The sequence below is a fragment of the Vigna unguiculata genome, chromosome 2 (assembly GCF_037176805.1).
Source record: "Vigna unguiculata cultivar grain cowpea cultivar isolate G323 ecotype 2 chromosome 2, ASM3717680v1, whole genome shotgun sequence".
NCBI classification, from domain to species: Eukaryota; Viridiplantae; Streptophyta; class Magnoliopsida; order Fabales; family Fabaceae; genus Vigna; species Vigna unguiculata.
The window spans coordinates 28,896,926-28,914,571 of NC_140793.1; the positions used below are offsets into that span (position 1 = coordinate 28,896,926).

A 17,646-nucleotide genomic window follows, 5' to 3' on the forward strand; every position below is an offset into this window, starting at 1 on the left:
TTTATTTATTATCTTTTCACTCATCGAGAGAATATTTATAAAAAATTTGGTAATTAAAATAATATAGATAGCAAGATATCTTACATTCAGATACAATAAAATAAAATAAAATACTTATCAACAATATTTAGAATCAATAAAATAAATATAATAAAATATTAATGTGACGAAAGGAAAAAAAATACAAGTAAATATAATATTCAGAATCAATAACATAATATTAATAAAGATATAATACTGATAAAGAAAAGATGCGTAAATAAGTCGAATAAATTACATAACCATTAAGACGATGATATTATAAAAAGATTAATCTAGTAAATAAGATTTAATAGATAAAAAAATCTATTATCTTGGCTAGTGTTATAAAATTTATATCTTTTTACATCTTTACCGTATTAAAATAAATTATTACCTTAATTTTAAAATAGAGAATATCCATTTTATATATCTAATAAAATATTATTCTTATCCTTTATTTATCATATTTCATGGATATACAAAATATCTCATATAAGCCTTTTAAATTTCTTATATATATATCACACACAATGAACCATATTTCACAACTCTCTAACATACAAATTTTGATTTTGAGTGTTCAAAATTAAATATCAACATCAATCACACAAGTATGACAACTTCAGAATTGGTGAAGAAGACACAGTGCAAAAAGAGACAACGTGATGAAAGTAATGAGTTTGCTCATTCAGTTCCAGTAGAAGAATTAGTTCAGAGAGATAACAAGAGGCAACACACTGAACATGACAAGTCTACTTTGATTCCAATAAAATCACTTCCCATAGACTTGTTGATTAATGTGGTTGCAAGGGTAAGCTCTGAATCTTGCATTGATCATTACAACATGAAAGTATGTTGTAAAGATTTTTTCCATGCTTCAAAAGACAACTACATGTGGCAACAAGTTTCTTTAAAAAATGTCCCATTGAATTTGTGGTTTTGTAAAGAAAGAGTATCAATGTTTGATTCTTTCCTCCAAAGCTGCAAGGAAGGTGGAAATATTGAAGTCTTGTATAGGGAGGGACTGCAAGAAATAGTTAGATATGCGGGAAACATTGAAAAGGGCATTGGAGATTTGAAGATTGCTGCAGAAAAGGGTCACCTAGAAGCAAAATATGTATATGGATTGATTTTATTATGCTCAGAAGATGATGATTTAAGAAAAGAAGGAGTTGAGTATATGCGATTCTTGAGGAATGCCAAGTGTGTTGTAAGTTGCAGAAACAAGGTAGTAGCTTTATTGAGCAACATATGGAGAAGACCTTATGAAACATTGATGCGCAATCCAATCCCTTTATGTTATAATAGGCGATGCAATGGATGGAATATGAAAAAATGTCGTTCTTGGAAAATGGTAGACAATGAAGATGATGAAGATGGTATTAAAAATTCATGTGAAAATTGTAGGTGGGATGTTGAACTCGATTTCTTCTATAATGTTTTGTTTCATCCCGTTTAGTTTTAATTGTCTTTACAATGAATAAAAATTTCAGTTTATTAGATGTGTAATATTTTTTTAGATCGTTCTACATTTTATAAACACCTATTTGTAGTATTTACGATTAATATGGAAAAGTATTGATATTATTTTAGTGAATTATCAAAATAATCAAGAGAATGAACATCATAATTTTATTTAATTTATTTTCTTGTAAGTATATTAACTTTTACCGTACAATATTTATTGAAGGGGGCTTTAGCAACGGTTACATTATAACGCCTAATTTCGGTACATAATTTTTGTGTGATTCTTTCGTATTAAGTTATTTTTTCAGAAATTAAAGGAGAAAGAATAAAACTAATTAACTTTTTCTCTTTAACAAGGTGAATAAATTTTGAATACTGAATTTTAATAAAGTCAACTTGTAATTCACCTCATAGTTTGAATTGTATCCTACTTTTCATGTATTTTTTTCGGTTCTATGTCTTCTAGAATAAAATAAATGATTGTGATATACTTTAATTTTAAATTAAGATCATAATTTAACATAAAGATTGAATTGAAAAAAAGTAAAATTATTGAATACTTAATATTAAAAACTCAATTGGAAATTCCTATCCGAAATTTATCCGGAACTAAACATAATTAAGACAATATTATATCATAAAATTCGAAAGTTCTTACAAATTCTTATTTCACCGCTAATAACATTGCTAATTTTTAATTTTGGTCTCTAAACTATTTTTCAACTATTTACAAAGCATTAAAAAAATAGAGATAAACTAATACCCATTTAAAATAATTTTAGATATCACTATTTCACATGTAATTATTTGTTTTCTTTTTTCGTATAAATCTCCTTTAACATATTTTCATTATATATCACATATTAAAATAATATATACATATATATAATTCAGATAAATATAATTACTAATTTAACGTGTTAAAATGAGATAACATAACAAAGTAAAAAAATATACAGTATGTTAGTATAATAAAATTATCATCATCCATAATAAAAGATTAAATTATAAATATGATATAGGTTAAAGCAAGATTTATTTATTGATTTTAAATATTAATTTTATAATATTGATAAAAATCTAAATCGGTAAATTAGATAAAATAGATCGCAAGATCTATTAATCATGTTCATGGTTAACAAAATTAACTTGGATAATAGGATAAATATAGATCTATTATATTCAGACTCAATAAAATATATTAATAAAATACTAAATCGGTAAATAAAATAAAAATATGAAAAAATTGTATTTACCGACTAAGATATTAAACGGGTAAGTAAGATAAAAAAGATTGCGAAAAATCTATTAGTACTCAGATTCAAAAGAAATGATAAAAATATTAATCTTATCAACAAGATAAACTATATATTTATAATAATCAGAGTAAATAGAATAATATTAAAATTAAATTAAAAAATAATGTAAAAACACCTAAAAATATTTATTTATTATTTTTTGAGTCATCGAGAGAATATTTATACAAAAATTTGGTAATTTATAACAATATATAAAAGAAATTCTCCTTTTTGTGTTTACGTTTTAAAATATCCATTTTATCCTATAAATATAATAATTTATTAAATTTTTAAAAATTGACCGTTATTTTTACGAGATTTTTATAAAATCGGATGTTTCTGTTTCTTCTCTTCGTCTTTATTTATTAATAGTTATTATTTCATCTGTTATCATATATTTTAGTTCATTTTTAGTAAATATAATTTTAATTTATATATTAACTTAATAATATTACAATATTATCACCTACTAATATAATAACACGCATATTTAAAGAATATATATACACAAACGTTATCGCACAACGCTGTGTTTATGCTAGTTAAAATAATATAGATAGCCACATATATTACATTCAGATGCAATAAAATAAAATAAAACAAAATACCTACCTATAATATTTAGAATCAATAAAATAAATATAATAAAATATTAATTGGGAAAAAAATGCACGTAAATATAATATTCAAAATCAATAACATAATATTAATGAAGTGATGAACAAAGATATATATATGTTATTTTTGTTGATCCATTATGATATCATGCAATCCTATTTAATATGGTGCGAAACAAAAAGTTGTTCGTAATGATGTATGCAAAGCTGCTTTATTTCTCAAAACAGAAGAACACATGATGTAAATTTCAAATTTTAAATATACTTTGGTGGTTCAAATTTCAAATTTGTTAATCGTTTTTTTTTTGTTCTTTTTAATAGAGACAAATTTGGTAATGAACTTATGACTTGTGCCGAGATGCGAATTACCTGTCCCAAACGGAGTCGGTTGGGACCAAATTTTGAAAAATTTATGAAAGGAAGTGATAAAGTTGGTACGAAACGAACGAAGTCACCGCTTGCACGAGCACTGATCCACTGACGTAGCCTCCACCTGTTACCATACTCCATAGCTGAACTGGCCAACCAACATTCTCCACATCGTACACCTGCACGCGAGAATCACGTGAACTCTGCTGAGCTTCACACTTCACACACCTCACTGAAAGCAGCTGCATACCGACGCAATGGCACGAATCGTAAATGTGAAGCAATGAAGGGGCAAAGTGTACAAATTCAAGTTCAGTTGCTTTTTTCTCCCTATTCCAAAACTATATCCCGCGTTTCAAACAAGCCAGGTAGCTAGAAAAGGCGTGAGAAGTGCGGTCTCTCACCGCACGCACTACCACTGTCTCACTCCCTTACGTACCCGTTATCATCTCAACATATCTTCTTCGCACATTCTCACGGATCTAACTAACTTCTCGCCATGAACCGCAACCACGACCCCAATCCGTTTGATGAGGAAGAAGTGAATCCTTTCTCGGTAATCTAATCCACTCACTCTCTTTCCACGTCTATATTTAGTTGTGTACAAGATTTCTCAATCGGATCCAACAGTTTTTTCGCTCTGAATTTCTGTTTAACGGTATTGGTATAAATATAGAATTGCTTAGGTGACTTGTCGTTTGATCTGGATCTGTCGTTGATTTGCGACGCTATGTCTTCGTTTCGAATTTTTGTTGTTGTTGTTTTGCTGCGGACGCGATTATTTGAGAAGGAGTGCGTTCTGAATCGTAGTGTGTGTCCTGAATCGCACCGACACGAGAAATCGGTGCGGGACTTAGTGTAGATTTTGTGGAGGACTTGGATCTGGAATTGTTATAGGTTTGTGGTTCGGTTACGGTTTTTTCCGACGTGCTCAATTGAGTGAATCCGCGAATTGGAAAATGTGCGCTGAATGAAATGGTTATTCGATGCTTAGCTGTTAGCTGCAGTACGGTGTTTTTATTCTTTGTTGTGGTTCAATGTCGGGAACATCCGTAATTGCAAAGGGTGAGTGAGTTAATTGGAATTAGCCAATAAGTGGATTTTTGGTTTGAAATGATTGATGCTGCATAGTTGTCTTTTGTTTGCTCAGTTTTGCGCACAACTGAGTAGCTCAAGTTACTCCGCATGCTAGTCTATTAGGACAAGCATAGCCTAGATGAAGTTTTGGGTTGCTTGCTGAAGGCAAATGAAGAATTGTGGTCTGTTAGAATTTGTACATGCTTCATCTGCTGTATTAAGCGTCTTTTTTGTGAACCGTGAAGTCCCTCGGACCAATGTATTATAGAAGCAAAATATGTCGTGGGCTTGTAGATGTACTATTCAAATTCCAGTTATATGAAAAGAATACAAGTTTAATGACATCTCCATTGAATTTGTATGTTAAAAGTTGCTCTAAAGTGTGGTTTGGTGGTTATGTATTTCATTTAGTTAGCAGGGTACTATGTGTTAGTTTGCTCTCACTTGCTACATTGCCTAAATGCGATGTTTATCATTTACAACAGAACATAACCGAGGGCTTGGTTTGGGCATGAGTTCAGAGTTAATTTAGCTGCATGTGTGTTTACAAGAGATATTTATGTGTTGAAGACCTTGTAAATTCTGACGAACTAACTTTAAATTCTAATTTTAGAACACATTTGTGAAATAACGTGTCATCTCTTGTGCAATTTGCTAGTTTTGAAGGCTTGATATTTAATGTTTATTGTTTGATTTAATTCACGGCGTGTTTTTTTTTTTTTTTGTTTCATGCTATTGGTTCTTACAGAATCGTGCACGTAGTCCACCAGTAGCATCTGAACCACTGGGCTATGGTCAAAGACATGATGCTACAGTTGACATTCCTTTGGATACTACAAATGTAATGTCATTGCTAATTCAGAGACTTTCTCTTAAGACTGTAAGATTATTTTTGGATGGGCTGATTTTATTCTCCATGATATTTTATAGGACTCGAAGAAAAAAGGTCAGGAGCTAGCAGCTTGGGAAGCAGATTTAAAACGGAGAGAGAAGGTAGATTTTATTTACAATTAAGCATTATTTTTGTTGATGTCATCAACAGTGATATACCTATATTCCCTTAACTGATTGAATGTACAAGTCTTGCTCTTGCCACCGTTAATTTTATCCTATACTTTTTGTTGATTTTATGACCCTTTGAAAATGCATCTGCAGGAAATAAAAAAAAGAGAAGAGGCTGTTTCTAGAGGTGAATGACAAAACCCCACCATGTTGGCCCTTCAATTGTCTCTATATTTATGCTGAGTTAATAACATTTTTCTTGTTTGAAAAATAAATATGCTTATCAGCTGGTGTTCCTGTTGATGATAAGAATTGGCCTCCACTTTTCCCAATCATTCACCATGATATTGCAAATGAGATACCAGTTCATGCTCAGAGGCTGCAATATTTGGCCTTTGCAAGTTGGTTAGGTATGATGGCTCACATATTTTCTATTTATTCATTACAAGGTTCGTGGATTACATGCTGGTTCCTGGGTAGTATAACTTATTATTATGTGTCTTCTTTTATTTAGTATTTAGTAACTTCTGGTAGTTCTGCCAAATAAAAGTGTTTTTCTCGTAATCATAACTTGGGGCTATACTAAAATTATCTAATGAAGGATTGTATAGAATGAAAAATTCCGGAACACAATCTGTTTTTTCTCTAATAAGTCGAGAATCTGACATGTGAAACCCAACTTGTAAAAGGCTGTCCATTCGTACATATGTGCAATTTTATGTGTAGATTGAAGCCATCTGCAAATTTCGAATTCTTCGTGTAACCATGAATCACAGAGTGATATGAAATTGTGTAATCATGCAGTTCTTCAATCTGAATCATGATTTTGACTACATTGAAAAATACTTTACTGTGAATTGATATTTTATTAACGATGGGAGGAAATTTGCGTTGCATAATGTGGGAAATAACTGGGATGGTTAAGAAAAATAAATTAGTTCTTTCCCACATTCCCCAAATTAGAGGGAAGAAAAATAGCTATTGGATGTCATGAACTCCATCATTTTAAATTTTATTCCTCTGCATTCTATTACTTTCCATCAGTCCAAACATATTAGTAGAAAGAGGTGCTAGGAGTGTTTTATATTGCAATCATCCAGAGCCTCACAAATAGTTTTTTAAAATGCATTCCTTGTTTATAGACACTTTTAACTTCATAGACACACTTGTAAGTTGTAAACACAAACGTCCCCTGTAGGTTTCCCTTATTTTTTTCCCACGTCCTAGGCTCCTTTATAAACTTATATGTATCTGATTATTTTTCTTCCACTTATTATGTGGTATCTTGGCAGGAATTGTTCTCTGCCTTGTTTTTAATGTAGTTGCTGTAATTGTCTGTTGGATCAGAGGCGGTGGTAAGCTCATTCTTCTAAACTTGGTATATTTACAACTATCTAGTTTATTGATGTGAGTTGGACCTTAATGCGAAGCTGACAATGTACAGGTGTTAAAATTTTTTTCCTTGCGGTGATATATGCCCTAATGGGTGTTCCCCTTTCATATGTTCTTTGGTACAGGCCTCTCTATCGTGCTATGAGGTAAGCTGTGTTGTTCTTTCCTAGTCCTTACCTTGACAAGCATATCAGCACCACCTAAGCACAAAACGGATTAGGTGTAGTACAGGGTCTCTTTGTTTGTTACAGGCAAGAGAGACATCATAATTTAGTGCATTATTTTTTTTGTGAAAAATCTATTTTCCTGGATATAATTGATTATTAATTTTTACAATCTCTCTCTGGAAGCTGGTATTAACAAAGTGCTTATTTTTCTTAAATAATCTGACTAGAATAGGCAGTTGGTTGTGCAAATAGTTCGAGCTCATGATTGTCTCTAATATGCAGGACGGATAGTGCACTGAAGTTTGGTTGGTTTTTCATGTTCTACTTGGTATGTTAATCTATATTACATTATACTTGCTTCATACTACCGAGATAGTGTCATTAATTCTTTTATTATTTTGGCTTGATGCAGCTTCATATTGCATTTTGCATATTTGCTGCAATCGCCCCTCCAGTTGTTTTTCATGGGAAATCATTGACGTAAGTCCCACAAATTGTATTACACAGTTCACTTGAATTTTGTGAAGTTTTTTTTTTCTTTTTCTTTTATCTGGTTGCTATTGGGTGTGTACTTTTTGAATAAAGTATGGTTTAAAAGCAAGTGCTGATAAAAAAATGGTTTAAAAGCTAAGTCACCCCAAGGATGGAAATTTTAAAAGCTTGGCGTTCCAAGACTGTACTGGTTTGTACTAGTGATTGGCTTTTTCTTTGTATGATGGAGGAAGTTTGCTAAAATTGGATGTTTTGTAACCAAAGGTTCTTTTTCAGCTTGTTTGGAAAAAATGCCCTTAAAACACATGAGTGTAAGGGAATGATAGGATATTGTAAGTTTTCTGGAGGTTTGTTTGGGCCAGTTTTTTCCATTATGTAGGCATATGCAAGCAATGAACATCATAGTGTTTTTATATGTTTATTGGTATTTTGTCATATCATTCAAATTGAGATGGGGAAAGAAAACACTGCTGGACTCTAAGAATGATCAAACCCTTCATAAATTTATCAACAAGTTTTTTTCTGTCACCTTTTCCTTAGTCGTTTGTATTAGTAAATGTATACACGAGTATATTTTCTTTTTGGTACATTTCAATTAATTCATTTTACATTTCAGGGGCATCCTTGCTGCAATTGATGTCTTCTCAGACCATGTATTGGTTGGGGTAAGTTGTATTCCATGTACACATAACTATTTTTGTGATGGGTGAAATTTTTAGCTATGTTTTAGAATATCATAATTTAATATTAATGAGCCATGAGCATTTTATTTTCTAAGGTTGCAATTGATATGGTTAAGTGTTTTGTTTCAAATAATATTTGCATGATGGTTGAATACGTCTTCTTCCCTCAGAATTATGATCTCGTGTGCAATTTATTTGCACTAAGTGTCATGGGGAGTTGGAGAATGTTGAAGTAATGATGGTTTGATTGACTTTGTCTGAGAATAGAGAATGATTATCATAAGGATCAGGATGTAAAATTTGCGGGAATTGGACATTTACTGAAATAGATTGAGTGCTGCTCAGCTTTCAGTAAGGCTTGGTAAAGTCTGCGCTTGCTGTTGTATTATGTTTTCACACAACAGTTTAGGTGCCGTGAATTATCAAAGGACGGGTGGAAAAACATTTGATCGCATTTATCAATTGTTAAAGTAGCCGGAAAAATGAAAAAATCCTATCCCTTTGTTATTTTGAATTTGTGGTCTATAATGTAGGTAAAATCAAGTTTCTTATACTTTTTCCCTGTGCTTACTTGTTTGATGCTACGAATCTTTTGTATTGTTGCAGATTTTCTATTTGATTGGATTCGGGATGTTTTGCTTGGAGGCTCTTCTAAGCTTATGGGTACTCCAGGTAAGGGACATCTTCATTGATTTGAATTCTCTTTTTTCTATTCCCACAAAATAACCTTAGAATTTTTTTTTTTTAATTTTTTATTTCTTGTGGTTTATATGGCGTTGTCGCATATAAACAACAGACTCGCGGGGGGTTACTTTAAATGATGAACTAGTGGCTGGCCATTTTAAATTTAATATAGTATGATTAAAAATATATACCTTTATATTACAATGGGTGAAATCACTTTCAATATCACTGTTGTGTACTCATCTAATCTAATCTTTTAATCAAAACTTGAATTTTCTCAATGTATTAAAGAAAGTTGAGGTCGAACAATGAGAATAATAAAATGGTGTTTTACTAATAAAGGACTAACATCAGGAAAAACACACGATTTATGGTAGCAACCTCATGATATTTTTATGTATTATTTATTGTAAATTGTATATAATACTTTATCAATAGCGAGTTGCTGAGTTTTGATGGTCCGTAACTTAAGAATAATGTCAGTTATATTTGTGGGAGATATCAAGCATCGAAGAATATTGGTGATACACTTGTACTTGCTTTATTTGACACTAATGAAGAAATAATTTAATATTATTTTCTAATATAAATCATTTCTAATTAACGATTTACTCATGTAAGTTCAAAAGCAAAAGTTCTTCCTAAAATTATAATACAAAGAAAAATGTCTCGAGTTTAAAAATAAATGATGTATATATTATTTTATAAAGTATTTTATGCTGTCATAGAAATAAATAAAAGTTTAATTCCATGCAGTTATAACTAAAAGTTATTTATTCAACAATAAAATATATACCTTTATATTATAACTAAAAGTTATTTATTCAACAATAAAATATAGATATACTTAAAATGTTATATTACATGCAGATATAAAAATCAACAATAATTTAACTGTACCTGTTATAAAAATTTTCAATACTTAACTGAATAAAAAATAATTTAATCACTCGTAAAATTTGTTTAAATAATTTCATTAATTTATAAAAAGTGGTGTGTGCCTTTACTTTTGTTATTGCTAAATAGATTATATATGACTGGAATGACCTTGTTCAGTTTTCTTGGGGTGTGTGGCCTTGTTCAGTATTAGTTTTGATTTTAGTTCTATTGACTGGTTCAAAACTTTGATCTCCATGTCCTAAGATGAACTCATTTTCTTTTTTTCCTTTGTCTTTCTTCCCAAATTACTTTTAGATTTTTAAAGTTAATAAGCAGTAAAAAAAGAAAATGCCTTAACTAAATTATTTGTGAACCATTTGAAACTCGATTTAACTATGTTTTACAAGATTTATAAAAAAGATGGATTGAAGGAGTATAAGTGTACAGTTTGATTATCATAGTGTTCTAATAGAAGAATTTAAGTAATCCTAATGGGGGCAAAAGAACGAGATTTGGGGATATGCTTAAACCAAACTGGAAAATGAAAAGGTTAACCTCTGTTTTGTGCATATTGTTCAAAATGGTGGTTGAACCTGAAGCACACATTTCAGGAACTGTTGGTCTAGTCTGGTTTTGAAACATTGGGGGAGGGGATGATTAGAAGATACAATTTTTGTTTCTTTTAACTGCGATCTCTGGCTACAACTAACTAAGGACTACACCAACAATTAGCTAAAGACAGTCATAGCTTTTTTTATGCATATTTTTACTTCAGCTTCATTGACTTGCCCATGAAGTTTTATAGAATACGTGTTTAATATGGTTGTTTCCTTTTCGATTGTGTCTGCAGAAAATATACATGTATTTCCGAGGGCATAAGTGAGACTGTTCTCAGGATTTTGATCCGACGGCTTTGATAGTGTTGTCACTTCCCAGTGTGGCTTCTTAGCATATTCTTTTTGTCTATCCTCTTATTTTTGTCATACAATATCTTCGTGTGTAATATTGGTTGTGTTCTTTGTAGTCACTGTACCTGGGTTTAGCTTGTACTATACTGTGTAACGTATTTCCCTCCGCTAAAAAGAGAATCTGCTTTCGATAGGCAGATATGTAGTGTATTTTCTGTGAAGTATTATTGTAGTTGTGTTGCAGTTTTGATGCGCCTTAAAAAAGATAGCTCTCCAGTAAAAGGGTAAAAGCACTCGTATTATTGTCCGTGATTAAATCTGTTTTTACTTTCGTACGACTAATCGTGCGTTCGGGGTAAAACTTATTTTTCAATGGCAAACCATACACATACCAAAAAGTTGGATCCTTATCAGCATGTTTGTCACACCTTGCTAGCTATAACCTGTTTCACGGTTATCGCACACATATTCGATAATTTAATTAGTTACAATATTTTGGTGGGGATGAGTTGAGCATCCACTTGCCCGCAGCACTTTATATTTATCCGTGTTGTTCGAAAAATGTTTGTTAATACTAAAATGTATTGTTTCGGTTTTTCCCATTTTAGTAGGGGAGTACTATCATGATCAAATTCAGTTTAGAATTTTGTTTATGTTTCTTCTCATAATTCAAGTTCATTTTACCAGTGATTTTTATGCAAACTAACCATAAAAAAAAAAAAAAAAACTGTGCCGGTAAAAAGAATTGAATAAGCAAGAAAGCTGGACGCCACCAGCCGCACCAGCAAATGAGATCTGGTTTTCTGTGGCTCGTGGGTAAGCGTTACTGTGTCTACGAAAGTTACATTCTTACCTCACGATAAACACTATTTGGTTTTTATGGTTTCCATGGCTTCCTATAGGAAGATTATTTGCCAATAATATTTTTCTCTTTTAATTACAATTATTTGACGAGGAAGAAGATAAATTGTCTTTATTTTTTTCATTTACAAGTTTATTAATACTAATAAAAACGCAGACATTGACGCGCATATTAATATTTACTGAAAAGGAAAACAAAACATATCAAACATTTACATTAACTAGACATTTCGATACTTCAAAATTAAAACAGAAATGGTCGACTCAAATTTCGTTAAAAAGACATTTTCGTTTCCCTTCAAACTACGCTGTCGTTATCACCTTGAATCGCATGCTGGAAGTTTGCGTTTCCCCACCTAAGTAAAGACCTTAGTGCATGAGATAACCCCAGTTCAAATGTCAGAAAGAACTATCATGTTGTCGATTAATAAGTACTTATTTAGATATTCAAGAAAATTCTCCGTGGTAAAGCCCAAGTATTTGTAGGTAATGCTACTTGAATGCTACTTCTCGTACCAAACTTTGCATAGTATACATTTCTGGTATGCCAAATTTATAATAATTTCCACATTCGCAAATGGGAGATAAGGCAACATGCTCAAACCATTTTCCTTTGGTAGTAAACGCCAATGGTTTAGTGTACGTAATCAACCCAAAATGTTTTTCAATCTGTGACGTACTTCAGAACTTCGAATCATGCTAAACCTTGCGTTTTAAACAATTCAAAAGTAAAAAATGCGCACTAACCTTTACATTTTAAATTGATGGCAGTACAGCGACAATAGAGTCGGCAAAATGTTTATAAATATATAATATGTTGATCTTGAGTAAACCAAATTGACTTCCACTGGAATGTCGTAAATGGGCCAAAGCATGCAACTTTCAGCGTCCGTGTGCAAATGTCGAAGACCCCTTTTTTAAGTTTTCAAAGTCAAAGGAATGTGTATATATATATATATATATATTAGCTTGGTTGAAAAATGACCAGAATATATAGACCATGGTTGAACAACTTCGTAAAGCTTTTGCTGAGAGTTTCTTTAATAACGATTGAACATACGCAATGTATTCTAACTGTCATCGAACATCATCAGCCAAACAGACACTAATACCATTTGATGCCAAGATCCACGTTTGTCTTTTGACTTTAAAGTGTCTGTTTATTAAATCAAGAAAATTTGAAGCTTCTGTCAAGAATTGTTACAATGATATCATTGTTAAATATTGTTGTGAATAAACAATTTCTCAACGGATTTGGTATTATTCTACCAATGAGTATTTTTTTAATTAATGTTTTCATTTTTTAAAATACAATTCGTTTTCATTTTTCAATGCTAACAATGAAGATTGATGTTAAAGATCGGGTGTATATTCTCAAAACTCCTCCTAGATTGACTTTTATGTGGATAATTATGATTCTAGACTTTTAATATTCTAACTTGAATTAAATTGTAGTATCAAGAAGAGTAGATTTACTATAAGGGATTATGAGATCTCTTCAAACCATTACTTATGAACTTTTTTTTTTAAATCTTGCTTAATCTTTTCATTTCTTTTATTGAATTTAGAAGTTTTAATTTATAATTGGATTTCAAACATATAAAAACGAAAAACATTTTAAATATTTAATAAAGCAAAAAAAAAGTTAACATATGTCAATTAAAAATGTTCAAATTTATAAGATATTTAAAACTTAATTAAGCCTTTACAAGTGATTGGTAGTAATATTTTCTTCGGTTTCTAAGTTACCCATATGATACACACAACACAATGAGGTAGCAGAACCCTGAGAAACTCACATCACACATATTACTGATAAATGATTCCATCACTTTTAGCAGCATATTGATTTCACCATGTGGTTCTTAAAATGGCTATATCAGATTAAACTTCACGTTTTCTGGTTTGAGGCATTATATGATATACTTTTGTTACCACCACCTAACCACATCTTTTAGTGAGATTGTGGAAGAAAAAAATGTGGTCCTTGATCAATCATAGTCCTCCTCCTTGTTTTTATAGCAAGGGTTCACACTTCACACATACTTGATAAAAAATAAGAAAGGAAAGAAAAAAAAGAGACATTTATTTGCACACACACACACACAACAAGGACTAGTAGAGACCAAGAGACAAAGATAGAATTGGATGGCATACTCTCCTCTTGAAATCTACTTCACTCTACACCCCTAATCCCTCATCCTCAAACACCCACTAAACTCATGCCACGTGTCATATCAAATATCCAAGCTGCACCAGCCACTCAGCTAAACAAGCCTTCCATGTTTGTTAATTTATTCATTCATGTCTGTCATAATCTGATCAAATTCTCCTTTTTCTAATAACTCAAATAATGCAAAAAAATATCTGGTGTAGTTTTAGTCACAGTTTATTATTTTCTTATGGGAAAATACACAAAGACAACTATACCCTTTTGTTGCAGATTGATTTTGATAAGGCACTACCTCTTGTATCATTCAAAGGTTGTCCAAAACAAGGGGTAGTCACAGAAACTCAAACAGGAAAATACCCTTTTTTTTCTTTTTCTGCTTAACTGCCTTTTGTTTTGGTTTTAGTTCCACCTCATATTTTATATGTGTTCCAAACTTGTTCTTGGAATGTAACTTCCTTAATAACCCTCCACTTCAACATCTCTTCTCTGAAAATTCTCTACAGGGGGAAAGAGAGCAAAAAAAAAAAAGAAAAAAATGGCAGCTTGCACTGTGTACTCAACACAATCTCTGAGCACAAACTGCTCCATCTCAACCCCATCAAAAACACAGCTGAGTTTTCACCAAAAGCAGGTAGTGTTCTACACCACAAGCAGGAGGAACAGCAAGAGGGGCAGCAACAGTGGCAGAAGCTATGTGATAACATGTGCAGCCAGTGACCAACAGACAGTGGTGATTGGTCTTGCTGCTGATTCAGGTTGTGGAAAAAGTACCTTCATGAGGAGGCTCACCAGTGTGTTTGGAGGAGCTGCAGAACCTCCAAAGGGTGGCAACCCTGATTCCAACACTCTCATCAGTGACACCACCACTGTTATATGCTTGGATGATTACCACTCTTTGGATAGAACTGGCAGAAAGGAGAAGGGTGTCACTGCTCTTGACCCTAGAGCCAATGATTTTGATCTCATGTATGAACAAGTTAAAGCAATCAAAGATGGAATTGCTGTTCAAAAACCAATCTACAACCATGTCACTGGTCTCTTGGACCCCCCTGAGCTCATTAAACCTCCCAAAATCTTAGTCATTGAAGGTTTGCACCCAATGTAAGTTCATATACTCATGATGTTTCTTTTGTATGAATTGAAACTTGATTAATGGTTGATTGTGTTGCATGGTGAATCTTCAGAAACTGGGTTGAGTTGGGGATGTTACTGTGTTTGAAATTCTCTAACTTTTTCTGTTCTGATTCAAAGGGGTTGTGAAGTGTGGAATGAAATGTGACACGAGTTGTTAAGCTGATATACCTTATCTATTTTTCTTTGATTGTATGGCTGAGGAATTTGGTAGTGACTTTCTAACCTTCGCGATATATGGTGGGGCCAACATGGATCCACTGTTGTTCTTTTTTGATACTACTCACTGTTAATCTTTTTCTCGTACTATTCACTGTTACTCTAATCTTCTTTGACTTCGATACTTTCATAGTTCTGAACTAGATAAAATATTAGAAGGATTTTGACTACTTTTATATTGTTTCTGTTCTCTTTCTTCATGACATGGAATTTTTCATTTTTCACCTTTTTTTTTATCTCTCATCTTTTTACCCGTTTCACACTCAAAGAGTGTGAAAAATACACCATAATTATATATTTGAAGCTTACATAAAAGGGAAATAAAATAATCGATTAATCCAACCTTTCATGTCTAAACTGAATACATGACCATTACGATGACTCTTTCCGCTAATATGGCTAAGTTTCTTAATCATCTTAATAAAGTTTTTCTCTCCCGTTCTCTATGTTTCTCTCCCTAGTCTTATATTTCATTATAATACTTTTTTCTCGAGTAGTTGTTGAATAAACCAGTAGTAATATTGTCTTGCATCTTATCAGTTTATTTGATTGTGAGTATGATATTGAAACTCCTCCTTGCATGCAGGTTTGATTCCCGCGTCAGAGACCTCTTGGACTTTAGCATCTACCTAGACATTAGCAATGAGGTGAAATTCGCTTGGAAAATTCAGGTAATTTTTAAAGATATAATAATTCAATAGCTTTCTTACATTCTTTCCATTGCTGTGAACTAACCATTAATATTTTTCAAATATTTCAGAGAGACATGGCAGAGCGTGGACACAGTCTTGAAAGCATCAAGGCTAGCATTGAAGCAAGAAAGCCTGATTTTGAAGCATACATTGGTAATAATAAATTAAGATTTCCAACTCATCACAAACAATCATAACACTGTTTTTGAACTAGAACTTCTATTATTGTGTCAATGCTAGTTATTGATGTATAAGTTAACCTCTGCACTTGTTTTTCACAGATCCACAAAAGCAATATGCAGATGCTGTGATAGAAGTGTTGCCAACTCAACTGATTCCAGATGACAATGAGGGTAAGATTTTAAGAGTGAGATTGATACAGAAAGAGGGAGTTAATTTCTTCAGTCCAGTTTACTTGTTCGATGAGGGCTCTACCATTTCATGGATTCCATGTGGAAGGAAGCTTACATGCTCCTACCCTGGCATCAAATTCTCCTATGGACCAGACACTTACTACGGAAATGAGGTACAAACTACTCTCCATATATGCTTGACACAACTTTTCTTTTGGAACTTTTAGAGTTGTTTTCTAATTGAAAATGAAATTTTATATGAACAAAGCTTCAATTTCAATTAAATAGCTGTTTAAAAATATCTAAAGAACTGTACAATGACTTTAATGCATCTATAGAATGAATCATCGCATATGAGGTATCGTCAGTTTTGGAGTTTGAAATTCATCACGGTTTTCTCATTAAAAGACTTATCAGAAGATTGAAGGTGAAAAAACGTATTTAAACTTTCCTTGACCTCGACTCTTAAATAATGTGTAATTATTGAGTGTATCAGAACACTTACTATTTGAACAAAGTCTACTGCATAATGGAATATTAAAAAAAGTTATGGAATGTTTGAAAAGTAGTATTGAAAATCTAATGAGCTGGTTCAATTCACAGGCTTTTTACACACAATCTGAGATGTTGTTGCTATTGCATGCATGCATGCTTAGGTATGAACTTATATTTTTGTTTGTATTTGTGTGCAACAGGTGTCAGTTGTAGAAATGGATGGACAATTTGACAGATTAGATGAACTAATATACGTTGAGAGTCACCTGAGCAACCTCTCTACGAAGTTCTATGGAGAGGTTACTCAACAGATGTTGAAGCATGCTGATTTCCCCGGCAGCAACAATGGCACAGGTCTCTTCCAAACCATCGTTGGTTTGAAGATAAGAGATTTATATGAACAGATAGTAGCCACCAGGGCTGAGACTGCAGTAGCTGCAAAAGCTTAGGAACCATTTATACAATCATTTTCTTCTTCATGCTTTCCACCATTCCACTCTATTTCATCTTATTTTCTCTCCTATTAGGCTCTTCTGCATCATCATAATGGAAACACTATATCTATGTATCTATGTATGTACTTATCCGAGATGAAAAAAGGAGGCTGAGATTGATTCAGTTGTGTTGATACAATATATATATATGTGCTGTGCTGCCATTGTGACA

General features: G+C 32.1%; 3 protein-coding genes across 3 annotated transcripts; all 3 read left to right on the forward strand.

Moving 5' to 3' along the window:
• The first annotated feature begins 634 nt into the window (after window positions 1-634).
• On the forward strand, window positions 635-1,480 carry LOC146888497 (F-box protein At2g35280-like). The gene has a single exon (XM_085670128.1). It carries the CDS (start codon window positions 635-637, stop codon window positions 1,478-1,480), a length of 846 nt encoding a protein of 281 aa, XP_085526254.1.
• Window positions 1,481-4,119: 2,639 nt separating this feature from the next.
• Window positions 4,120-11,277, forward strand: SCAMP5 (SCAMP family protein). Its single transcript, XM_028058595.2, has 12 exons — window positions 4,120-4,328; window positions 5,598-5,690; window positions 5,780-5,842; window positions 6,005-6,038; window positions 6,139-6,261; window positions 7,144-7,206; window positions 7,296-7,389; window positions 7,693-7,738; window positions 7,823-7,890; window positions 8,519-8,567; window positions 9,192-9,257; window positions 10,999-11,277. Exons 1-12 carry the CDS (start codon window positions 4,272-4,274, stop codon window positions 11,029-11,031), a joined length of 789 nt encoding a protein of 262 aa, XP_027914396.1. The 5' UTR covers window positions 4,120-4,271; the 3' UTR covers window positions 11,032-11,277.
• A 3,173-nt stretch (window positions 11,278-14,450) lies between these two features.
• Window positions 14,451-17,646, forward strand: PRK (phosphoribulokinase). Its single transcript, XM_028052150.2, has 5 exons — window positions 14,451-15,191; window positions 16,027-16,111; window positions 16,201-16,285; window positions 16,414-16,658; window positions 17,181-17,646. The coding sequence occupies exons 1-5, from the start codon at window positions 14,626-14,628 to the stop codon at window positions 17,427-17,429; spliced, it is 1,230 nt and encodes a 409-aa protein (XP_027907951.1). The 5' UTR covers window positions 14,451-14,625; the 3' UTR covers window positions 17,430-17,646.